The sequence below is a fragment of the Micropterus salmoides genome, unplaced genomic scaffold (genome assembly GCF_014851395.1).
Source record: "Micropterus salmoides isolate LMB-PRFRI ecotype aquatic unplaced genomic scaffold, ASM1485139v1 Ms_hic_scaffold_16, whole genome shotgun sequence".
NCBI classification, from domain to species: domain Eukaryota; kingdom Metazoa; phylum Chordata; class Actinopteri; order Centrarchiformes; family Centrarchidae; genus Micropterus; species Micropterus salmoides.
Window position 1 is genome coordinate 27,479,054 of NW_024040707.1, and position 25,416 is coordinate 27,504,469.

Consider the following 25,416-nt stretch of genomic DNA (forward strand, 5'->3'; position numbering starts at 1 on the left):
TTTGCATCACATTTAAATCTGTATATTAAGAGGAGGTCAATAATAACTCTGTCACAGCCTATCAAAATCCTATTTCTCAGTTCACATGTTGGTGCACTTAGAAGTACCTGCAGCTGAGCATGGACAAAACAAAATAACTGGTTGTTAGCACACCACACTGGACTGAACCCGCAAGACAGATTAACAGATGAGCAGCTTCAAATAATACATTCTTGGACTCATTGTAGACAATAAACTCAGTTTTGATTAAACACTTATAAAATGATCCCAGCAACTCCGTGTACTGCACAAACTCAGAGCACTGTCTCTTACCCCTAGCTCCTGTTGATCCTTTACTACTACATAATTCTGCCACCTGGCAGGAGGGAGTTACAAACTCAGTTTCACTCACGTCTTGTATAATTCAACCCATCCTGCTGTACTGCTCCCTGTGCTTCTTTACCCTGCACCATCTCCATCAAAAACAAACTTACCAGCATCACGCATACCATTTCAACTTTGCATCATTTAAATTGCATGATTTTATGGTCTGTGTCCTGAAATGTTTTTAAATCTTTGTTTGATCATGTAAAGCACTTTATAACTTTGTTTTAATAAGTGCTATATAAATAAAGTTCATCATTATCATTATTATTATTATACAACAACTTATCATAACTGTTCTCATGTGCACATTAACTTCTGTGTAACTGGCAGAACATATAATTATGAAAAATTATTTAATTTTTAATATTCCAAAATTGTGGCTGTGTTTTCTGATGACGTCATTTATAACATGTAAGTTAAAAGTAGTGGTCCTAAAATCAATCCTTGAGGACAAGTAAAAATGTCTGCTCTGAAAAAGGTCTATGACTTTCAAATACAAAGGTCACACTAAGACGTGATGACACAACATTGTCACGTGAGAAGTTTGCTCCACCAGTCCCACACATTCCACTCCCATGTACATCCAGGAGGCAAATGTCAGCAGAAGAATGTGCCCATTAAGTGATGCTATTAAAAAGGACAGTGTTTGTCAAAAAGTAATAGTAACCATTTTTGTTATCTGTATTAGAATTAAATTGAGATTATCCTGTGCTGCCATGGTCTAAACCTTGCAGGATGTAATCTAGTGGAGGTGTCTCCACCAAATGACACCACAGGTACTTTGCAAGGTATTTCTCATTAAATGCCAAAGTTGTCCTGCTGAATAAGCAAAATCTACAAAACATTAAATTTTTCAGCGTTAATTAACAAACAAAGCATTTTATTATAACCAACAAGAGGATAAATGCACTATTGAAGACCAACTGACAGTAGCTGACATATTTTTTTTTACACTTAAAAAAACAATGACTACAGCATTTTGATAGATCCATGTAAACTATTCACCTTATCTTTCAAACAGGTCCTAGATAATGATTCTGTACAATATTTACATCATAACAAATTATATTATTAATGGCATTTTACACTTAATGTTGACAAAACAAATGATAAATAACAACACCAACAATTACAATAAACCAAGAAAGCATACACTATGTTTGACTTTACACAATTCAAGATGACATAATGTTTCAGTTAATAGTGGCCATTTGGAGAACATTCAGAAAATAAAGACAGCCTGTTATGTTTGCTACATAAAGCTACTGGCTGACTGAGGTTGTTAAATAAACCAAGTGAAATACATTTTGAACCACAACCTAACATGAATAAACCCTTGAGGTCCAGCGTAAGAGGCTATGTCATCATAGCAGTACGCTATATTGCACAAGCGAGTCCGCATTCAGGAGATCATTTTCAACTGAAAAGAAATTGGGCTGAGATGCATAAAAATGGAAAGAGATTTAGTGTTGTATGAGACATGCATCTCTATTCACAGTATTCATCAATGAAGACGAACGTAGTCCTCCTGTCGCCTTGATTGTGTGTGAATATGACTCATGGTCATGACGGCAGGAGAGTAAAGGCGGCCACAGTGATTCAGTTTTCAGTTCTCAAGGCTGTAGCAGCAGCATTTGCCTGACTGAAATATGACAATCAGCAGTAGAAAACAACATGCACTGAGTGTAAGAGGGGTACACTAAAGGACCTGTCCCACAGTAGTTGCACTGAAGCCAGGTTTGTAATATTAACCCAACTTTAAAGACATCTGTACCTATTAAATATCTTAAGTGCAAAAAAGGCAGCTCTACTTTCAGCAAAACACGAGGGGAATGTGACAGTAGATAAATACCATGTCCTTGCTAACTCGCCTCGACCTATTTACTGGGGGTGATCTTGTCTAGTCCTGGCCAGGCGGGAATGTAATAGCGAGGCAAAGTGCCTTCCATTAGCCTTTCCATCCACAACCCCAGGCGGTCCAGTTTGTGGTGGATCTGCAGGGTGGATATGCTGCGGGATCGGTTGGACTTGCGCGGTGGATGGTCATCACGCAAACTGGATCTCGACCTCCCTCCTGAAGCGGCCCCTTCATCCTCTGATGACTTACTGTCAAGGTCTTCCCCAGTGTAGACGGGCTTGAACAGACAGAGGTACTTTTTGTGGCCGTTAAGCGCCAGCACGTAGCCGGTGTAGTCTAGCTTGTGGTTGCCTCCGTCATCGTCGTCTGCATCAATCTGCGTGGCATCCTGGGCGTATTCCAGCAGTGTGTTCATCCAATCGCTGTGCTTGTCGATGTTCAGGAAGGAGAAATGCAGCGTCAGGCTCCTAGGAGAGTGTTGAAATAATGAATGTGATGAAGTTGCTATAAGCAAGGTTGTTTAAAACACAATAAAATGTTCAAAAAACACTTATAATGGACTCCACACATGGAAAAATACATATTCAGCTTACCCGGTGAAAGAGTAAACCTCTTTGGCAAACTTGCTAAGGAGAATGTTCTTGGAGGCATCAGTGAGCACCAGCACTATGTTCATGTGTCCTGGCCTCAGCTTCACCAGGTTGCTCATGTAAGTGATATCTGTCAGCTCCGTCACCTCCACAAAATTCTTCTTGGGAGGCCGACTAGAGTCAACAGCCAAAATAAAAGAGCTTAAAAACATGATGAATCCTGCACTCGATAAATGTTAATATGTCAATTATAAGTGTATTCTTGCCTTGAAGTACTACCGGCCCCCGGTGATCCATTTTCTGCTTTTGTTCCATCTTTTGCCTTTGGTTTAGTCTGCTTATCGTCACTTGAGTCACTGGAAAACAAACAAACAAAAAAATGTTTTCCCCAAATGAGAAGCGTAGAAGAGTAAAATAAATGGCATTATTACTTTTTTCTTTGGCCAGTCTTTAGGTTCCTTTATACTTAGGCTTACACTAATCCCAGGAAAATGTGATGTTGCTATCTTTAACACTTTTGGTGGTCTAGTGAAAACGTGTTTGGTAAAGCAACTAACCTGAAGGCCTGGATGACCACGGTTCCAAACAAGATGAACAAGGCAGAGAAGATGAGGGACAGAAGAGGCATCATCTCACGCCTGCAAATCATCACAGATGTCTTAGTGCAACAAGACACACTGTATTTGCATCTCAGCAGTGAGGTGGAAGGAAGCTTGCACGCAAATTAAATACTGTTGTAGTGCAATTTTTTTTTTTTTTTACTTCAGAAAATGTTCATCTTTAATGTCTGATTCTTACATATATGTGGAATTACTTCTCAAATCTCAAATTAAACATCAGTTAGAGATTTCTACCTACCAGTTGTTATGCAGAATATCGTCGATGACTTCAGAGAGGTAATCATAAGATGCAAAGATCCATCGGATTACAAACATCTACAGAGTGAGACATTTAGTAACAGGACTGGCGCGTGATATTTACCAAACACTTGGTTAATAAAGAATACTGGGTGCACAGATAAGCATTGCTCAAACCCACTGTTTTTACACAAAGAACATACAGAAGCAAACTCGTTGTTGAGCTCAGGCAGCACGGCGTCATGGATGAGGATGGACGGGTCCTTCTGAAGTCGCTCCAGCTCCTCCAGAAGACGCTGCCTGTCTTCCTCGCTGCCGTTCCAGGCCGTCACTGGCTTGAACAAGGCCTTCCCTGCAGCATTACGCCTCTCCAGGATCACCACCTGAGTAAAAAAACGAATAATAACACTTTTTATAGGAGTATGACTTATGAAGTCAAATGTCTTTTCATAAGACTTCTTTACAACATAAAAGTGGATCATTTATAAAGGCAGGGGTGCGTTGTTTTTCTTACAAATGTCCCTAGCTGTTTGTTATGGCAGTGAGGAATAATCCTTGAAATCATTACTTTGTCTGGAAAATATGTGCATTACATTACATACATTATTCAAACAAATATACTGAATTAATACCAACAACAATTCTCAAATCTCCATATATGAGGTAGATTCACAGTGGAACTGGCAGCTGAAGTGTTAGGACACGTATGAGTGTACCTGTGGTGGTGACTGTGCACTGTCCTTGTTCTGCATGAGAATGTCGCACAGAGGTTGCTGTAGCCGATGGTACACATAGGCAAACCTCACAACTTCCTTGGTATTGGTAGAGGCAAATGAGAGAAACACCTGGTTTGCTAAAGAAAAGGTCTCTTCATCACCTGTGATCAGCAGGACACAGAATCTGATGGGGGAAGGAAAGACATTAAAGTGACTCATTGAATGCAAACTACCTGAAATAAATTACATCAAAAAACGAATTGAGTTTGGTCTCATATTTGAATTGCTTACTTCCTGCGTCTGTGGAACTGTTTGACAGGACAGAGCTCATCAAAGAGCTTCTGGTTGACGAGCCGTGGCACAAGCAGAAATTTATTGTTTGACATGAACTCATCAATAATCTGCTTTTTCATTCCTTTAGCCTGCAGAGAACAAACATAACAACAAAGACAAAGTATGAGGTGACATTTCAGTGAATAATTACATCAAACCAGTCAAAAAGAAAGTGAAACTACTTTCTTTTCTCAAGCTCCCTGCTTCTGTGATTTACCTGGATAATGTCAGCGGGCTTGTCAATGTTCTCTTTGAAGACCAGCATGGTTGGAGCGTACGTGTTAATATTAAACTGTTTCTGCAGATTGGCAGTCTCTGCAAGGCCCTGGTCCACATAGCCAAACTGCAAGTAGTCCTTATAAGCAAACGCTGTCAGCTATGGAGATGCAGAGAGCTGTGTTAGTGATGCAATTACTGTCAGCGGCACCTGAGATACATTTCACATAAAAACCAGCAAAGCAAGAGCCTACTTTGTATAGCAGAGGGACTACAGGCACTTGGTCGAACAGGAGCACGTGTGGCCTGTTGAGCTCATGCCAGCTGTTCAAGAACTGCAGGTCATTCTTGTCTGTGACCTGAAATACAGAAAATGCAAAATGTCTCCGTTATAAATCTGTTCCATCTGTCTACATTTTACATAGAAAGCAACTTTTTAGTCATGCTTACTAGTAATGCACTGCATGCATATGCAATGTTTATCACAAGACAGGCAGATATTTACCCGCTCCACAAGTCTCTGAGGAAGAAGGTCTTCAACAAACTGCCTCAGGTGCTCCTTTGCTACAGCGTAATGAAAAAATGTAATTTTGCCGTTGATGACACCAAGTATTGATGGGGTGCGATGAGCACCAAGATGATTGGCTAACCGTCTCTCATAGCCAACATCCACAACACCTATTCCCACACCTGCAAAGACAGGATGTCAACAGACATGCACAGATCAGTCTTTTCAACTCGCCCTATGCAGGGCTGCTGCATAACTTTGACTGATTTATAGCTTCATTCCAAACCTAGAGTCTCCATCTCCTGCACCACCTCTTTCCAGACAGGCTCGATGTGGATGCAGCTGAAGCACCAGTCAGAGGTGATCTTTATCAGGTATGGCCTCTTGTAGCTGTCAGGCACCACGTCGTTCACATACTGGTTAAAGTGCAATATGTACTTGCTGTCAGCAAAGTCCCTGTGGTTCTTGCTGTTGAAGGGAAAGTTGAAGAAGGACTCGTCAAAGTAAAAGCTGTCGTGACGATGACCATTTCGACCACTGCCGTATGGCTGGGTGTCATCTGTCTGCCCGTAACGGTCATAATTGGCACGTTTGTCCTCACTGGACAGGATCTAGATTTTGGGTAGAACAAATGTCAGTATGGCAGAAATCTTCCTCTCAAGCATACCTAACTGGCTTTTATCACAGCTTACATACACATCCCACATGATACAAAAGGTTATTAATATATTGATGAATTCCATTTTCAAAAAATACTAACCTCATAAGACTTGGTAATCTTGATGAACATGTCCTCAGCACCTGGATTTTTGTTTTTGTCAGGATGCCTTGAGAAGAAGACGCTCATTAATACTTGAATGACTTCTATAAAAACAGGTCTCTGTCCTGGGCAAATATTTACCATTCTTTTGCAAGACGCTTATAGACTTTCTTGATCTCAGCCTGGCTGGCACTCCTGGTTACGCCTAAGATTTTGTATGGGTCCATCTCAGGCCCAGCGTGGGTTGCTCCTGTCAGCAGCACTGAGAGGACCACCACAACAGCCAGCTGCACAGACATCTTTGACCCTGCCATCACAGATACCTTTAACACATCAGAAGAACCATCAGGTTAAAGTGGATTCAATCTGAGGAATGATCAGACCTGGAATCATGACACAGCCTTGAGCTGACTAGCACATCTGAAACAGCTTTTCCTCCATACTGACACTAGCCTTGTAAGGATGCAAAATGATGAAGACAAAATGGCATTAAAGTTACAGCATGCTAACCACAGAAGCTAGGCAAGCTGGGTAATATGAGTCAGCTAATTAATACAGAAACGGACATTACAATATCATAATACTGCTGGCATGTAACTGGGCTGTGACATTAACGTTATTCCTCGAAGATAAAAAACGTTCATGCAGTTTTTTCACTAGGGTTTGCGTTGCTACAGTGGCTAAGTAAGCTGTCTCACCGCCAACAGCTCTAACGTTAACGCTTTATTCCCAGTCACCTCAAGCAGAAGCAGTCAACCGGCTCTACGCCACATATTTGGTGGCTTTGATGTTCTTCATCTTGTTGCTTAACGCTGTTGTGAAGAGACAGCGAAATGCAAAGGGTGTGTTCAGCAGCATCCTGCAGTTCCTCCAGGGGAAGCTCTTAACCTGCTGTTGCGAAGCAGGAGAAGAAGGGGGGGGGGAGGCCAGTGTCGAAATGCATTTCGGGAGATTGAGTATATGGTGACATTTTGTTTTTCGTTTGTGTGTGCTTGGTTTTGTTGTTCGTCGCGCCGCGGTTTTTTCGTGTGAATGCTTCACCGTATGATGGCCGTGTGGCAGCGGCGCGCGGGCATTAAAATCAAACGCACTTAGTTTTTTTTTTGTCTTTCTGCTCTCTCAGTGGACCAATCACTGACAACGCTGATGTAAACAAGGAACTGGCTACTGCAACCGAGCACAAATAAGAGAAATGAAAGGTAACTTCTGACTCTTGAACAGGAACAAGATACAATTCCCTTTTACAAAGGAGTGGGATCTTTACACACCGACTGACTGTAATCGTAACAAAATGTGTTAGCGACAGATTTTACTATGCCTCTTTGTCTCCCTCGTGGATGTTGTTAGTATTGGAGAATGGAGGAAATACATCGGAAGATTCTTCAGCGCAACAGGACCAATCTCGTGAGAGACTTGGACCCATTAAATCTCTACGATGGCCTTCTTGAAAAGGAAATTTTCACCCAGGACATGATCGAAGACATACGGGTAAGACAGCTGTTTAGGTCACGGCATTGGGTTTCAGGTTCAGGTGTTGTTTGTGGTGGGGTGGTTGTGAACGCTCAGAGAAAATTAGTTGCTTGTACACACCTGTTACTGTTTGTCCTGTCAGAGCTCTGGGACCAGACGAGACCAGGCCAGACAGTTAGTCCGGGACTTAGAGACCCGTGGGAGTCGGGCCTTTCCATTATTTCTGGAATGCCTTCAGGAGACGGGTCAGCACAGTTTGGCAGAGCTCCTGCAGAATGGAGCTCCAGCAGTTCAACCACAGCCTGCAGCACCCACTCAGGTTGTTCACCCTGTTGTCTTGCCCCTCCCAATCTGTAAGTGTGCTAATACAATGGTATATTTCACGAATATTAAAACTGTAAAAATAGCCAATGTAGGCAAATGATTACTATAAAGATTTCTGTACTCTCTGGTCTTGTCATGTGGAGACTTTGGTGTAATGTGTTGCTCATGTATGTGCTCTTTGTTTCTCTTATAGCCTCTCCAATGGATGTTGATAAGCAAAGAAAAGATGATGTCCCTGTCTATCCAGTACAGAGACCCCATACTACTCCCAGTCCATGTAAGCTATGTGATTTATTTGTACATATTGGTAACAGTCTGGTAAGGTCCTTAATGCTTAGCACATATTGATGCTTATGTCACAGCACCTGAAAGGGAGTACATAAGACCAAGTCCCCAAGGCAGAACTCGACAGGATAGTATTCAGGTAAGGATGCACTCAACATCAGAAAGACAAAGGTGCTGTAGAGGAAAATTGTCAGTGCTTTGTTAAATGATGCGCATCTTATTCTGTTTCCTTTGTCTGTGTATGTGTGTGTCAGTGCTACAAAATGGATGCCAGCCCATGCGGACATTGCCTCATCATAAACAACGTGGAGTTTGAACCTCAGAGCGAGCAGAGCAATCGCGAAGGGTCCAACATAGACTGTGACAAGCTGGAGAGAAGATTCAAGAAACTGAACTTTATTGTGGACGTTAAGTCCAACCTGAAGCAAAAGGTAAGACTCGTTTCTTACTTTGTGAAAACCACGTGTAACGCTTTGAGCGCTTTGGTTGTAACGTTTGTAAAACAATTATCTCTGCGTTTCAGCAAATCAAACATGCACTGTCAGTTTTGTCTAAGAAGGACCATTCACAATATGACTGCTGTGTTGTCATCATACTGTCCCATGGGGCTGAGGTAAGACATGTTTTCATTTTCCTATCAAATGCTACATCTCTGACCTACTCAAGTTCAGACCCAGATTACCCGTAACACCTAATGTATGCTCACATTTATGTTTATAGGTGAGTCACAGCCGCTTCCCTGGTGCTGTGTATGGTGTGGACGGACAGTATGTCCCAGTTCAGCACATCACAAACTACCTCAATGGCCAGCATTGTCCATCGTTACAGAGCAAACCCAAACTTTTCTTCATCCAGGCCTGTGGAGGAGGTAGCTAACATTTAACACACTGTTGAATAACTCAAACTAACAATCCTACAACATTTAAAGCTTATGCATGCACTTAAAGTGGTCTCATAGGGCAACATTTGTTTTTGTCCTTGAGGTGAAAAAGACACAGGATTTGAGGTGTCGCCTAATGAGGTCCAACCATCCATCGGTGGGACTGATGATCAGATGGACGCCATTCCAATGTCGTCCAGCAGTGACTCTCTGAGCATGTCCGATGAACCGGACGCCAGAGCCACACTGCCCACCCCGAGTGACATTCTGGTGTCCTACTCTACTTTTCCTGGTGTGTTTGTGTCTCAATGTCTTTGTGTTGCATTCATGCGTCTGTGTTTATTTTGATTAATAACACACTTGTCAAGTCAGAGCTATAGATAGACTTGACTTGCAATCTTCCTAATGCCCCTTTGACAATGTGACAAATACAGGTTACGTGTCTTGGAGAGACACCCAGTCGGGTTCCTGGTATGTCGAGACACTGGACTATATTCTTGAGGAAAATGCTGCTACCCATGACTTGTCCACAATGTTGATGATGGTGAGCTTCTTATTGTACTACTTATTGTAACAAAAGTAACTGGGGCTCTTTTTTTAAATTCCCTTGACCATTTAGAGCTTTTTAATTTAAACATAGACACATCTGATTATTGACTGTCCTTATTTCCAGGTCAACAATGAAGTCTCCCAAATCTCTGCAAAAGGGCTCTACAAGCAAATGCCTGGTTCCTTTAACTTCCTCCGCAAACTTCTCTATTTTCAAAGCCAGCCATAAACGAAGAGTTCATTTAACACTTCTTAGTTTCACTTTCAGGGAATGCTATGTATGTATGGTATGGAGTAAAATTTCTTGGGCTTATGTCTCTGGCAGAGTTGCAAAGTGAATGAATTTGCTTAATTGTGGTTGTACTTTTTAGTGGCTTAATCATGTCTTACTGTACATTTCTGTTGTTTGTCGTGTCTTGCTGTTTTTCAATTAAGGTTTTTAACTTTAATTGTTTTTGATATCCTTGCTGTCTTATCAACACATAGCAGCTGTACATTTTCAAGAGTGGACAATCAACATAATGTTCAATGTGTACTCTGCAAATCTATATAAAATACTTTGGTGACTCTTATTTCAGGTCTCTTTAATGCACTGATTTTGATAAGAAGTGACTGAATGTAGAAGCATTTCATATTCTTTGACTGATCTTCTGCCCATTTATACAGCTATTTTCTACAGATGCTTCATCCAGCTGGTAGCATTCACTGTGCTACAGTTACTTTAATGCAGTAATGAGTGATTGAGTGAGTCGTCTGACATTTTCACCACCATATGTCATGTCTAAATCTAATAATGTGTACATACTGTTCCAGTGGTTAGAGTCCACTGGACGGATAGCCACTGGAACAATACTGCAAGCACAGCAACAAAACACATTCGGCTCATAGACAGTTCCTTAACATATTGGTGAGGGCATAACCATTCTGTAATAAAGGGCTGTCCCAGCCTGAAGTACTTCTCTCAGTAGTGACACACATTAATCTTCACCCACCAGTAGTATTAGCATTGACACCTTTCTGAAAGTTGGAGGAAAATTATACAAATAACATATGTATTACACTATGTTAGAATTAACATAGAATCTGTTGGCATCATAAGTGTGCTAGTGTTGCTGCCTGTGCTAGCACTGAATTACATTATGTGAGACTGATAGACACTGCAAGTTAAACATTATTGTACTGTACTACACAAAATACTTGAGATCTCACAGATGCCCTCTCTTGAGTCTTTTACTTCCCCACACTGCCACCGTGGGTCTCCATAAAATTTGAAATTTAGTAAAATGTGTATTTCAGTCACCTCAGATCAACACACACTATTTAAAAAATATTTCCAATATCCTAAACAATTAAAACACTATCATGAGATAAGCATCTCCATGATCATACCAAATCGGGGTCCCCGGTAGCATTTAGGTATTTAGGGAACTTTAACATGAAAACACTGGGAGTCCCTTTGTTGGTAAGATAGAGTCAGCCCGTCTGGCTCTAATTCTTCAGTTAGGAAATCTTTAATTAATTCAGCCATTGTCTTGCCTTATTATCATGTTTTTAGGTCTACAGAAAAACAGAAACTTTATACATTACAAATGCCAAATACAATTCAGTTTCTAAATATGGCAGGATGGCAATGTGCGTCTGTCGGTCCACTGACTGGCTGGTTGACTCCCCGGTAAAATGTCTCAACAACTATTGGATGCACCTACGGATTTCCATGAAATTTGGGAAAGATTTCCAGGTTGCCTGGAGGATGAAGCCAACTGATTTAAAGGTTCAGTGTGTAATATTTAGGAGGATGAATTGACAGAAATGCAACAGAAGATCCATAACTTTGTTTTCAGTGATGTAAGGCGGGGTACACCCTGGACAGGACAGTCCATCGCAGTCTATGTGAATCTAATGAGAATTTTTCTGGTTACCAAATAATTATTTATATTATTAAACTGTTAATAACTCTGGGTCTTAAATTGTCTTTGCGATTTCTGTTTTTCCTTCTTTTTCTCCTCTTTTGATATTTGTTGTTCTGTTTGACAGTTTTTTTGCTGCAGTGGTTTTGTTTCTTTCCCAACAAAAGAAATCCATATTGTTTGCACTCTTTTTGGCCAATTAACTCTTCAGTGGAGCCAACCTGGATTTTGCTCCCATGTCTGCCCCAATCAGGTTATGCCTCGTTTGTTTTTAGTCTTTGTTTTTGTTTTGTTTTTGACAACCACTGCATTTCAGGTTCTCATGTCAAAAGAGCATTGGGAAAGCATACCATTTGTGCCAATTGTCTCCAGTCATCCTGACAAAAACATTGCCTCAAGTTTTCCAAAACAAGTCCTGCATAGGATTCTCTGCACTCACATCAGATTCTCTATCATAAATGTGCTTTATTTTATTTGTCTTATAGTAAACCCTAGCTCAGATGTGCACTGTGCTCTCTTGTATTTTCTAAGAACACACCTGCTTTAGTTATTTCAGTCTGTCTGAAGCACAGATCTGTCTCTAAAATCTTTCCCTTTATCAATGCTGATATTCACGCAATTAAAAGACAATGTAAACAGGGTGAGCGCAGGTAAAAAATACCAGGCTGCCTGTTGCAGTCTGATTGTGGTAAAAGCAGCATTTTAGTTCTATAGCACATGATAATAGTTTATTATCCTTATTTATCTAATGTTAATTATAATACAAATGTTTGTACTATTGTTTTTGTTGTCTGGTTATATGTTTTATTTTTTAACAGTGTTCGCCTTTTGATGCAATACACATGTCAGACAAAGCAGGCATCAAAATTAAATGTAAAATTGGCTCCCTGACACACTGTTCACATCAGACTTCACTAATCTGAGCATTTATGGTCACACAAGCAACTAAGGAGAAAGTCACAAGGGTATAAGGACATGAGAACATCCATTTTGTATTACTGTTGTTTTCTGCTTGTAGAAATATCTTAACCTTGAGTTGTATTGCACACAATGTACCTCTCCAGCACAGAGTAGAGAAAAGAGCTGTCCGCCTAGAGGGCATGAGGGGGAGCGCACAGCATCCCAAATAAAAAACACTCTGACAAAACACTCAATACAGATAGAGTCATGGAAAAACGAGAGACGTCCTACAGATATAAATAAATGAAAGATAAGGAGTTAATAGATAATTAGATATTAATTATATTATAATTAGAACATGTTCTCTTTAAAATTCAACATTTTCAGATTTGAGTGGAAAGTTTTGTTCTTGCAGCTGCATTTATAAAATTCTTGACTCAAATGTTGTTTAACTACTCCCGTACACTTTAAGAACAAATCAGAACAAAGGGTGTAGCACAAAAATCCGGGCCCTGTACAATATCTTTTGTGGATCGGATAGCTAGACAGGGGAGACAGCTGTTGCAAGTGCACTATTTACGGTGCTATCAGCAGCCACAACCCATTTTTTTGTGAATTTTCCATTCAATATTTATTCATTTCGATCTAGGGCAGTATGTGTTTATAGTGAAAAACAAACCAGACCTGACTCCAGTGGCTCCTATTCAACTGGCTATCAATTCCAAAATGATAGTAACATGACAATCCCATGAGGTGTGGCAGACATCCAGTCTCAGGGCAAAGACTAAAGAGGTTGGAGCAGTTTGAAGTCTTTAGCAAACCATTCAAAACATACATACAGACAAACAGGGAAACTGAAGAAGCCTGGGAACTGAGAGGAGCAGCAGTCTATTAAAATATTGGCTATACCTAGTTTTTACAGTAAATTTTAAAAAATACATTTAGAATTACATTAGGAAAGCTAAATGTGTACCAATAACTATTTTATCTGTCTGCATTTAAGATTGCTTTGTATGTGTTTCAGAGCACAAGCCTGTCTCCCAAAAAATTGCCTTTATCTATTTAGTGAAGCCAGCCAATTTTAATTGTGCTGCAGCTTCTTGGCTTAAACAAAAATACAGTGTTTTACAACACTATTACTGTTGTTTTCTGCTTCCAGAAATAACTTATTCTTGAATTTTATTGCACACGGTACCAGTCCAGCACAGAGCAGCTGTCTGCACCCAGATGCATGATGGTACATAGTCATATCATCCCAATTAACAAACACTCATTACAGAGTGAATCATAGAAAAATGTGAAAAATCCCGCAGATAGAAACGACTGAAAGCGAAGTTAATATGTAATTCAATTAGCTAGAATTAGAATGCGTTTCTTTCAAACCAAACATTTGAAGACATGAGTGGCAAATTTTGTTCTTGCAGCTGCATTACAGACATTTACAGAAAATTGCAGATATATATTAAACAGAAACAAAACAAGGGCATATTGCACTCAACTGCAAAACATTATGTACCCTAAGACGGGGCAGATAGTGGTTGCAAGGGATGCACAGTTCATGGTGCTATCAGTAGCAGCAATCCATTCTTTGTGAATTTGCATTCAGTATTTATTCATTTAGATCTAGCAAACCTGAACCTGACTCCAGTGGCTTGTATTCAACTGGCTATCAATTCCAAAATGATAATAACATGACAATCCCATGAGGCACGGCAGATATTCAGTCTCAGAGCACAGACTGAACAGGTAAGAGCAGTTTGTCTTTGGTGAACCAGGCGAAACATACAGGCAAACAGAAACTGAAGAAGCCTGGGAGCTGAGAGGAGCAGCAGTCTATTATAATATTGGCTATTCCTAGTTATTTTTTGTTTTTAAAGGCTTTCATTGGCTAGCTCCAGCCTGTTGCTGATCTATTAAAGCTGCTCCTTCAAGGTCATTAAAGTGAGCAGACCAGTTACTCCTTGTTGTCCTTATAACAGGGCTCAAGAACAGGGGGGATCAAGCTTCTCAGTTGCAACCCCTGTGGAATGAATTGCCTCTTCGTGTCTTGGCTAGCCTCCAGCCTTCCAGCACCAAAAACTCACCTCTACTCCTTGGCTTTTGACCCAGTTTGAGAGTTGTATGTTGCCATTTTATGGTCATGTTTGTTTTGTATGGATTTATTGATTGGATATTGATTATTTGATTCATGTCAATGTAGAGCACTTTGGTCTACCTAGTTGTTTTTAAATGTGCTTTACAAATAAAGTTTGATTGGATAAAATTAATGCAATTTAACCATTTAAAAACATTGGCTTAAACAAGAATACAGTGTTTTACATTTGTTGAAACTTGAGGAGATAAAACACTAGATGATTTGTTCGAGCTTTTGGAAGAAGAACAAAGTAATTTGGCAAAAAACAACCCTGAAGACTGAATTACTGGCATGAGATACACTGGGAATCAAAGTGCTGATGTCAAATTTTTTATCAAATTTAGGAGACAAAAGCTTTGTTGTGATTTACTGCTGTAACTACAGAAAATGACGAGACAGCCAGGCACAAATCTTCTCTCTCTTCAGAAAATTATTTAAAGTAGCCAAATTTGAAAGTTTCATAGATTTCACAAATGCATAAAGATGGACATCAACATAGAAAGGATAAGATTTGCAGCCATATAAAGGACGTGAAGGGAGAATAAGTAAGGTCCCAGGATTGATCCTTGAGGAGTTCCACAGGTCAGAGGAGCTCAATCAGATGACGTGCATATGGGAGAGAGCACAGAGTTACAGCATCCAAAATAACAATCACTCTGACAAAACACTCAATACAGAGTGAGTCATAGAAAACAGAGAAACATCCCTCAGACAGAAATGAATAAAAGATCAGGGAGGAGTTAATATATAATTAATTAATTACAATAAAAAATTAGAATACATTCTCTTTCAAATCAAGCATTTTAAGATGTGAGTGGAAACTTCCATTCATAATGTTTTTTGACTCAACTGTTGATAACCATGATATATGCTAATTAAGTACACTACAAGAACAAATATTACCGCAGGTGAACATTTAACAGATGCGAAATGAGAGCAAGTTGCTTTTATAATTGTCTATTTTATTGTTGTTTTTTAATGTGTGTTTCTTATGTGTTTCTTTTTCTGCAAATTCTATGTGTCTCTGTTTTCTGTAAAGTGTACTGGGACCACACAGCTGGTGATTTTACACTTTAATAAACTTTAAACTTAAATATTCATCTGAAGTCAATCTTTTATCTGATTTTGCAGATCCTGTTATCACTCAAGTAGAAACTGAAATCACAACATCCATCCATCCATCCATCCATCCATCCACCCATCCACCCATCCATCCGCCCATCCATCCATCCATCCATCCATCCATCCACCCATCCACCCATCCACCCATCCATCCACCCACCCATCCATCCATCCATCCACCCACCCATCCACCCATCCATCCGCCCATCCATCCATCCACCCATCCATCCACCCATCCATCCATCCATCCATCCATCCATCCGCCCATCCATCCATCCATCCATCCATCCAACCACCCACCCATCCACCCATCCATCCATCCATCCATCCAACCACCACCATCCACCCATCCATCCGCCCATCCATCCATCCATCCATCCACCATCCATCCATCCATCCATCCATCCATCCATCCGCCCATCCATCCATCCATCCATCCATCCGCCCATCCATCCATCCATCCATCCACCCATCCATCCACCCATCCACCCACCCATCCATCCATCCAACCACCCATCCACCCATCCACCCATCCATCCATCCATCCATCCGCCCATCCATCCATCCATCCACCCATCCATCCACCCATCCATCCACCCATCCATCCACCCATCCACCCATCCATCCATCCATCCATCCACCCATCCATCCATCCATCGTCAACCGCTTATCCTGTGTGCAGGGTTGCGGTGGGGCTTGAGCCAATCCCAGATGACATCGGGTGAAAGCAGCACGTGTCTTCTGTTAGTTTGAAATGAGGTATTTTGCTATTGTGCGAATAATTTTCTTCTCATCATGAGTATAAAAAGATTCCGGTTAAGCTCCACTGCAGTGACTCTCAGTGTCTGGTGTTTCTAGGTCTTTCTGAAAGTCCAGACAAAAAAACAACACCAGATGCATTAGAGTGTTCAGGAAATTAAATTCTGGCTTTAATTGTGTGTTCACATTTTACATATATGGATAAGAGCCAATTGCACAAGGTCAAGCTATTATCTTTCACACAAAGACAGTTCCTGATCGAGCACAATAAATACACGTGTGTCTGTTCCAGCCACCATCAGTCCTACTGTTCACCTCAGACGGGATCTTCTAAAACCATGCTTCGCTTCAGACTCTGCACCACACTGTGTGAGTACACAACTAACAATTATATGGGTTCATATAAAAAAAAGTGAGATTTCTCCTACTAAAAGCTTTAATATATCTGTTTAGAGTTACAGGGTGCTGGGTGGCGTCATCTTTGAGACTGTGTGTGCCTATGATTGTACAAACCTTGTTGCACTTTAAATTTTCAGGCACATAAACGGGACGCTAGGAGTAACAGATATCTCAGTTTATGAGCGGATTGCCATAAAAACAGTCGCACACCTGATCGATTAGATGTTTTCTTATTTACAATAATCATGGTATTTTTTCTCCTTACCTGCCAATAAGCATTCTGTTAAGCAGTGTCGTTTTCAGTTTGACATTATTACCTTTAACATTTCAATGATTGCATTTTAAGGGGATAGAGAGGAACAAAGATGGTTCCATTAATGCCAAAACTTCCTCTAGTGCTGTTTAAGGTCATGCATCACATCACATTTTCAAAGACCAGATTTACTAGAAACTTCTCATCAGTTTTTGATATTGGTGACAAATGGAAATCAGGTGAGAGGACCCTGACTCATAATATGTGGTTTTACCCTGAAGTAAAGAAAAATGATAGGTGGAAATATTTCATTTACTTATATGACAGTTTTGGGTTGTTGAAAGCTCCCTAAAACTGCATATGAGAAGGCTTTAATGTTTTGTATGGTTATAGCTAAAATGGTTATTTTGAGAGAATGTAAATCTACCTCTCCTCCTTTATTAAGTGGCCCAACGACATGATTTTTTTTTTAGAGATTAGGTACTCCTCATCTGACTGTTTCTGAGTTTTGTTAAGATTTGGGGTCAGTTTACTCATTATATCATAATGAAAATTGACTGGGCTAGAACTTAGTGGTGTGGGACGATTTACGGTACCTTTTTTTATGTACAATCACATGTTGAATGTCTGAGTTACAGGTAAGAGAAAGGTGAATAATGGAAATTATTCTTTGACATATATTCACAGCTTTTGCACAGCAGACTTTTTGACATGTCATCATAGCAGCAAAAGCACAGGTGTTACTAATAACATTAATTAGGTCAATTTACATGATTTACGTGCTATGATGCTCTCACTGTCACATTGTCATGACTTACTGGGATGCTTAAATAGAACAGAGCCATCGTTACTGTTATTAGTAACATTTGTGCTTTTATTTTTAATTATTTAACGCAAGACCTTGTAAGTTGTGCTAATATTTGGCTGACACAGTGTGACAATGATATTTCTTTTCCAGTGCGGGCAGCAATATATTTCGTCATGACAGCAGGTAAATATCTGAGTGAATGTGGTAAGAGAATGCTTGCATTTATTTTATTTACACAGGCTGTGGCATGAACACACTTCAACTTGAATTTTCATATTTGTTATTTTAGTTGTTTCCGCAGAGAGAGTTATCACCTGTGCCGACGTCCAAAATGTCCAGCGCCTGAGCTGTGGTATGACTGAACTGCGCCACATTGTCTTTCAGATAAAGTATCCACTCTCTATACGCACCAATGGCAGAGAGTCCCCCATCCCCATCTTTTCACAACCACAAACCTATACATACAGAGGCTTTGACTTTTAAAGTTTACTATGAAAGAAAACATTTTTATGTTTATGTAATCAAATATATTAAACTCTAAATCTTTAGAAGAACACTTTCCCCATGGTTTGGTTTCTTATTGTCTACCTCGGTGTGTAACAGATATGGGAGTGATCAATGTGGAGGCAGCAATGTACGGACGTGCAAACAGCGAGACCTGCAGTGAGGGCAGATCTCAAGAACAGCTTGCCAACACGGAGTGCTCTCAAAATGGCACAGTGGAAATCCTCAAGAGAAGGTACACATAACATGAACAGCGACAGAGTAAAAAATATACATTTTGCACAATGTATTCTTGATGTGGCTGCTGTCATACCACGCTGTACCATCGGTGCCTAGTTCAGATAGGGTGAACAGAAGAATTGGGTGGTTCACCGTGTCAAAGGCCAGACTGGTTTGGATCAAGTCGAACATTTTGAGAGACTTATAAACTGCTCACTCCTTTGCATTTATTATTATATTATACTGTATATTAACATGAGTGGTATCTCAAACACTCGAGTCTTCGTTTCACACAATATATTGCAGTTGTTTGGGGATTAAATAGTAAAGTCTCTGATATTAGTCCAAATTACTATAGTATTCTATTAACACCAGAAACTAGTGTTAGGTTTGTGTTGAAAACATGCTCTTACGGTTTTTCCTATAGGTGTAACGGCAGGAGGGTGTGTGAATTTAACACAAATGTTGTTCGTACCTCCGATCCCTGCCATGGCATCTACAAATATCTGGAAACCAACTACACCTGTTTCCCAGCAAGTCAGTCACATGTCTGCATGAAACAGTGAAACACAGCTGGACGTTTTATAGTGTGGTGTCTAATGTGATGTCATTCATGTTACTTCGACAGTTCATCTTGTTACATGCGAGCACTCTTTGGCACATTTGTATTGTGGTAAGATTACATTTTTTTCATTTATGGAATATTAATGTGATAACAGTTAGCACGATTGCATTTCCACTGTATCTGAACACTAATCTCAGTATTTCACGACTTGCTTCTTTGGTTGCCTACTTCTAAACTGCATTTCTGTCCTCTCTGCCTTGCCAATTCTTCATCTTTTTAACAGATGATGGTCAGGTCATATTTGTCTACGGTGCTAACTACGGACGTCGTGACGAGACCACTTGCTCTTACAAAAAGACTGCCTCTGAGACTGAAAATGTCTACTGCTCAGATCCCACTAGCAAAGTTGCTGAGAGGTACAGTTGCATGCTCTTTGGTAAATATAAGGAAAACAAGACTTAAAAAGACAATTTGCTATTGGCACAGGTAGATAAGTTCATATTTTTGCAAGATTACTTTAGTCCATTACGAAGAAAGTCAAATAGGCAAGAAAGGGATCACAAAGGGAGGTATTTTCTATGCTCAAGTAACACCCAAGGCCAAGTACAAGCCACACAATATGTACAAAAAAATACATAGATGTTTTGTGTGTTTGGAGCATGCACACCAGTGAAGTGTTAGTTCAGTTTACAGACTGTGTTGTATTGCACCAAAAAGATATATTACTGCTGATGGAAAGGGAATCAGCTTTATATAACACATATTATGCAGATTTGAAGATGTTAATTGCGTTCACTTTCCCCTTCTTTAAATACCATTTTGTATACTCCAAAGTGCATTCAAGCCTGTATTCACTCACTCTGCGTCCACAGCTGTAATGGGAAAAACAGCTGTACTATCAGCGTAAGCAGCTCAGAGTTTGGAGACCCCTGTGTCGGCACCTACAAGTACCTTGAGGTGGCTTACGTATGTGAATGTAAGTATTGTCACTCTGATGAACAGCCAAATGGGCGGTGCAGGGTGCGGGAATGGCATGATACAGAGATATGTTCATACAATTTTGATGATAAGAAAGCCATGATACCATCAGTCACTTATTTGCCTGAATTAAATATTTTCTGTTCTTTTACAGATCCTGGCCTCAGTCCAGAGCAGTACTGAAGTTTCAGTCATCACAATAAACATGCATTGAATTAAATACATTTGTCAGTTTGTTATTTTGTTACAGTTTGATGCATCTTCTGTCAGGCAAACCGATCATTCTTGGATGTTCTTGACCCCCTTTCTTTCATACTGCCCGTCTCTCTAAGAAGCTGCCCACTCCACAACCACACACACAACCTGTCATTTCGCCTACTCCTGTTGCATAGGAAGTGATGCACTATCCAAACTATTTGGTAGCTAGCATTAGCAGCTGTAGCGACAATGTCTGAACAAGGAAAACAAACCTCCAGCCACTCAAGCTACACAGCAAACAATGTGTGTGGCATATGAAATACAATAAATAAACTTATGAACAACGGCATCAAGTCTCATTCAGACATTATTTTCTGCTGCTTAAAGAGAAAATGGCATTACTGTAAGTTGAGATATCTCCAAATCTTCCAGTACTACAAATAAATGACCTGTCCAAGTTAATGTCAGAAACATTAATTTGACCAAAGGACAAGTTGCCTTCAGTTAGAAAATAATAATAAAAAAAGGATACTTGGACATACAGTAAGCTTGTTGTGCTTTCAGGAAGCAACAGGATTTATTACAGATGTGGTTCAAAATGTTGTACATTAATCAGAAATGTTAACATTCGTCACCAGGCAACACTCATTACTAAAAATCAAACTGCTGCTGGATGTTATTTTCATCATAAAAAATCCTATAGGATCTGATTTTATGTGCTCCCTGAAGTAAAACGGATGTCAGTTTGTTGTATGTTGTCAAAATGTTAGCCTTAATGTCCCACAATATTAATCTGTTAAAATGACTTCATGTAACACGTGAGTGAGTGTAAACATCAGAGGACATCCGCAGCACGACTACCAAATAACGGTCAAGTTGCTGACATCTTTGGAAAGGTCGGTCTTTGACGGGTAAACGACCTTCAGGTTCCCGTCGTGGTCGACCGTTCGGACCTGCTGGACGATCAGTTCGCTGGAGATCTCGCGGCTGGCGGCCGGCTCTTGCGGGCCTTCCCCTTCTCCGTCCGACCCCGCCTCCTCCTGATGCTCTGCTGTGAACTTGTTCAACTCCGCCATTTTCTGTGCGGAAACAGGACATATCGTTAAAATGCCTGCACTATTTGTTATTGCATTTAAGAGATGGATTTAAACTGTATTGCAAAACAAATTGTGAAAAAAAATGCAGAACTATGTGACACTCAATCTACCGTATTAAAAAAATGTGATTGTCTCTGTTTTCTTCAAATATATCTCTTAGATGAAAACTCCTGATGTCTGAGGATTAGGTTCAAAACTAAAGCTCAAAAATGTACTATTCAGTATACTTTCTAAAAAACATCAACAACTTTCAAAACCTGCTTAGAATTAGTGTGGACACACTAACATTTTGTTGAATATCCAGCTGGATTGAACAACAATGACTGGAATAATGTTTGTGTATTTTTTGTACGCCTCCTCATGTCAACATAACAAGTAGTCTGGGACATAAATGTCTCGTAGTGTGAGCAGTGCAGTATTTCTGGGATTCTGAAAAGGTTTATCCTTGGCGTAACTCCGCCTACAGGGCCAGCACCAGCTGTAGTGAGCCAATTTGCTCTTCCACCAGCAGGGCCTGAACACTGTAATATTAGTCCATCTGTTAAAATGTTTGTCCATGAGCTTCAACATCTTCCACATCAAATTAGCAACAAACTACTGAACAAATCCAGATTATCTATATGTGACATCTATCACAAGTGGTGTCTGTATTTGAAATTTTCCCATGAACAGTTATGACAAAAGCCCAGTCTTGGACCCAGATCAATTTAAAGAAAGATAAGGATGTTAGAACACCACAGAAACAATGGCCAAAACTGTGAAAATAAAAGTTGCAAAGTTCCAATAAACTTGACTTATTCTTTAATGATAGAGAAAAGAGAGAAAAAGAGACGCTTACTACAATCAGAGCGTCCATAATATCTTTACAGGTCTGCAGGCTGGATGCACTCGTCACTTCCAAGAACAGCTCTTTGGTTGTCTTCTTGATCTGTAAAGTGCAATCAGCAGATCAGGTAATTATTTCTGTTGTATCATGAAAAGACACTAAATAAGATCAGCTGTGTTAATGGATTCATTTTTTTTTGCTGTTAACAATTGTACAATATGACAGCATTTAATATGTAATCATCTCTTCTGAAAGGACACAATAATGACAACCACAGTAAATTAGACACACACACCTTGGTTATTTCACTGTTGGTAATAGGTGGGAAAGAGATCACCTGCCCCTCTGCATCCACTAGGCAGGGATAGAGTGCTTTACCTTGCAAAATCTGCAGGTATCTGTAAAAAAAATTAAATAGCAGTGAGACTATATGAGAGAGACAACATAATAAAAAGGACTTAGGCAAATGCAATAGATGCACAGCAGGTGACATTCTTTTGCTTTTCTAACTTTTTACAAGCCAGGCATGTCAATTATCAAAATCAACAATTTAAACACTGGTCAATTCTTATTAATGCACACTGATTTCAACTACCTGCAGACAAATATGGGCTTATTAAGATGATGTGTTCAAGATGTTAATAAAACCAATGGCTCATTAAACACTGAGGTTGAAATAAATCAGACTAAAGCTGTGGTCCAACATCCTTATACTGCCCCCATGTGTTCAAACAAATCAATAAGCAAGTTATACAGATGACATGTGCATCTCTTTAATACTTGTGTCTTTTATATAAAGCTCTGTTTTATTTTGAACATCAGTTCATGTGAGATCAACATAAAGATTTTAACCAAAAAGCTTGTGAGTTATTTGTACTGACTTGTGGAGACCAGTGACGTTCTGCCTCTTCTTGTGCTTCCTCAGCTCGTCAGCCTCCAGCTGAAGGTGTCTTATCAGCTCGACGGCCGTCATCTCTTTCCGACCTAGCGGCACAATCTAACAAACATTGTGTTTTTTGGATCTTTTCAGTGACAACTGCAATGGACCACGCAGCAACTGAAGCAAACTTGAACATGACAATATTTATTTTATTTGATTGCTGCAAATGAAAGATTTTTAGCCTTAGCATACCTTCAACTGGGTAGGTGGTTTGACATCATACATCAGGGGAGCTTTGAGAAGTTGCACATCGTGAGATGCAATGGTTGCAGTGGTCCTTTTACCACACAGGTCATCGTGAAGCTTTGTCTAGAAAAACAACAGGTGAATCTTTTTTGGGGACTACACTGGACAATTTGTTATTTTATTAGTCATCCACCACTAAAATGGTCCAATGTATGCCACCTTGTGAGGGGCTTGACCTTACCTGAGCCACCAGGAATCGTTTGAGAGCATTCCCAGGCTTCAGGTTCATGCCTCTGACCACGCAGCACACCAAGTAGGGTCGAACATCTTTCACCGCTTCACTCACTTTGACTGTGAGTGCTGTAGGAGCGTCCGAAACATGGAGAACCCTCACCACCATCTTGTTCAGTTCCTCCAACTCATCCTGTTCGCCTGCCACCTTCTCCTTCTTCTTCCTCTGCTGCTGCCTTTTCCCCTTGTCTGTGTTGCGACCCCCGTCCACGTCGCCTCCATCCTCCCCCTGTCTTCCTTTTCCTTTTCCTCTCAGGTAGTCAAGTATGGACTTGGTCTGGCAGCCGTTGACCATCTTCTCCAGACGTTTGTCGTTCAACTTGTTGCTTTTGAAGTTGATCTCCTTAAGCTTGGGGCAGTCACTCAGATCGGAGGGGATCTCGCTCAGCTTATTGTTAGAGAGATCCAGCACCTGGGAAGACGGGCATGAGGGGGACAAAAGCAAGTGCATAAGTGCATTCACTTTGGGCCTAAGAGCATCAGCTGACCCAAAGTAAGAGTTGTGTAAAGGAAAAAACACAAAAAGACAAGGGTATACTGAACTTAAGCTTGCACAGATCTATACTGATCAGTCTCTGGAGTGAAGGTTAACGTTACTCGCCAAATTCTGTTTAAAAACCTGACATTTTTGTGGTGTATTACACACTGGTAAATGTAAGACCTCGTTAGCTATAATTTAAGATACACATCGCAAACAGTGACAGCTCCTCTGATATTCGGGCTTCATTTAATCCACCCAGAGGCCATTTCCTTAAACAAAATCGCCTCGTAAAGAGGACATCTATCAATATTCAGTAACGTTATAAAGGAGCTGCTTGGTGTATGGAGTGTAACGTGACCGTGTGACGAATTCAAAACAGTGTACCAGCAATTCAAACAACATTTAAAACCATGTTGTCCGGCCCACCTTTAGAGCTGCTAGCTTGTGAATATCTCCACTCAGCTGTTCAATGGCGTTGTCGGAAGCGACCAGTGTGCTGAGGAGATCCAGTCGCTCGGAGTAGAAATCAGCGGGGAAAGCGGTGATGCGATTCTTGGAGATGTTGATGGTGGAGAGCTTGGTGCACTGACTCAGTCCCTCTGGTAGGACCTCCAGGCTGTTACAGCTCACATTGAGAGTGTTTAGCTCCTTTAACTGAGTGATTCCCTCTGGTAAAACCCTTAGGTTGTTGACTGAAAGGTCCAGGACCTTCAGGGACTTGAGGTTACCGACGACATTCGGGATGGATGTCAGCTTGTTTCTGCACAGGATGAGGCTCTGAAGGTTTGTCAGATGTTGGATGTCCTCGTGGATCTCTGTCAAACTCGGGCACTGGCTAACTTCCAGATAATTCAGCAGGGTGAGGGAATAGATAGCTGAGGCGAGTCCCCTGTTAGAGGAAATTCTCCCGTCGATAGTTGGACCCTGTAAAACCAGTTCACGTCTCTTCCCTGACGCTGCTTTCTCTATTTCTGGCCATTTCTCCATGTCATCCATGCTGTCGGTTAGACACCACTTTCCAAGATAACCAAGACAATAAAATACATGAAACATCCGTTTAATTATTTCAAAATAAATCACTATATTCTTGACATATAGGTTTACGGGTGATACATGTACACACGTCTCCACAAATTA

The 25,416-nt window shown here is 40.4% G+C and overlaps 4 protein-coding genes across 5 annotated transcripts; 2 read left to right on the plus strand and 2 right to left on the minus strand.

The window, feature by feature from the left end:
- Nucleotides 1–1,215: 1,215 nt before the first annotated feature.
- dnajc16 (DnaJ (Hsp40) homolog, subfamily C, member 16) lies at nucleotides 1,216–7,097 on the minus strand. 2 transcript variants are annotated; one of them, XM_038723306.1, is made up of 15 exons: nucleotides 6,942–7,097; nucleotides 6,346–6,527; nucleotides 6,205–6,271; nucleotides 5,731–6,055; nucleotides 5,442–5,626; nucleotides 5,191–5,295; nucleotides 4,938–5,096; nucleotides 4,679–4,809; nucleotides 4,388–4,571; nucleotides 3,875–4,054; nucleotides 3,673–3,749; nucleotides 3,372–3,452; nucleotides 3,081–3,170; nucleotides 2,818–2,988; nucleotides 1,216–2,691 (listed from the first exon to the last, which is right to left on the minus strand). In XM_038723306.1, exons 2-15 carry the CDS (start codon nucleotides 6,516–6,518, stop codon nucleotides 2,244–2,246), a joined length of 2,376 nt encoding a protein of 791 aa, XP_038579234.1. In that variant the 5' UTR covers nucleotides 6,519–6,527; nucleotides 6,942–7,097; the 3' UTR covers nucleotides 1,216–2,243. The 2 variants fall into 2 exon arrangements, with proteins under 2 accessions (XP_038579234.1, XP_038579235.1); XM_038723307.1 differs by having other exon boundaries at nucleotides 6,903–7,096.
- A 187-nt stretch (nucleotides 7,098–7,284) lies between these two features.
- On the plus strand, nucleotides 7,285–10,284 carry LOC119905914 (caspase-9-like). Its single transcript, XM_038723308.1, has 11 exons — nucleotides 7,285–7,403; nucleotides 7,552–7,692; nucleotides 7,817–8,027; nucleotides 8,192–8,275; nucleotides 8,361–8,422; nucleotides 8,538–8,714; nucleotides 8,807–8,896; nucleotides 9,004–9,151; nucleotides 9,267–9,455; nucleotides 9,598–9,707; nucleotides 9,837–10,284. Exons 2-11 carry the CDS (start codon nucleotides 7,561–7,563, stop codon nucleotides 9,939–9,941), a joined length of 1,308 nt encoding a protein of 435 aa, XP_038579236.1. The 5' UTR covers nucleotides 7,285–7,403; nucleotides 7,552–7,560; the 3' UTR covers nucleotides 9,942–10,284.
- Nucleotides 10,285–16,800: 6,516 nt separating this feature from the next.
- LOC119905849 (L-rhamnose-binding lectin SML-like) lies at nucleotides 16,801–20,480 on the plus strand. Its single transcript, XM_038723202.1, has 9 exons — nucleotides 16,801–16,903; nucleotides 18,145–18,177; nucleotides 18,284–18,346; nucleotides 18,598–18,733; nucleotides 19,145–19,254; nucleotides 19,346–19,390; nucleotides 19,566–19,698; nucleotides 20,155–20,258; nucleotides 20,415–20,480. The coding sequence occupies exons 1-9, from the start codon at nucleotides 16,873–16,875 to the stop codon at nucleotides 20,441–20,443; spliced, it is 684 nt and encodes a 227-aa protein (XP_038579130.1). The 5' UTR covers nucleotides 16,801–16,872; the 3' UTR covers nucleotides 20,444–20,480.
- Nucleotides 20,481–21,002: 522 nt separating this feature from the next.
- Nucleotides 21,003–25,307, minus strand: lrrc47 (leucine rich repeat containing 47). The gene is made up of 7 exons (XM_038723197.1): nucleotides 24,706–25,307; nucleotides 23,749–24,210; nucleotides 23,514–23,630; nucleotides 23,263–23,378; nucleotides 22,677–22,779; nucleotides 22,394–22,483; nucleotides 21,003–21,537 (listed from the first exon to the last, which is right to left on the minus strand). Exons 1-7 carry the CDS (start codon nucleotides 25,273–25,275, stop codon nucleotides 21,316–21,318), a joined length of 1,680 nt encoding a protein of 559 aa, XP_038579125.1. The 5' UTR covers nucleotides 25,276–25,307; the 3' UTR covers nucleotides 21,003–21,315.
- Between the last annotated feature and the right edge of the window lie 109 nt (nucleotides 25,308–25,416).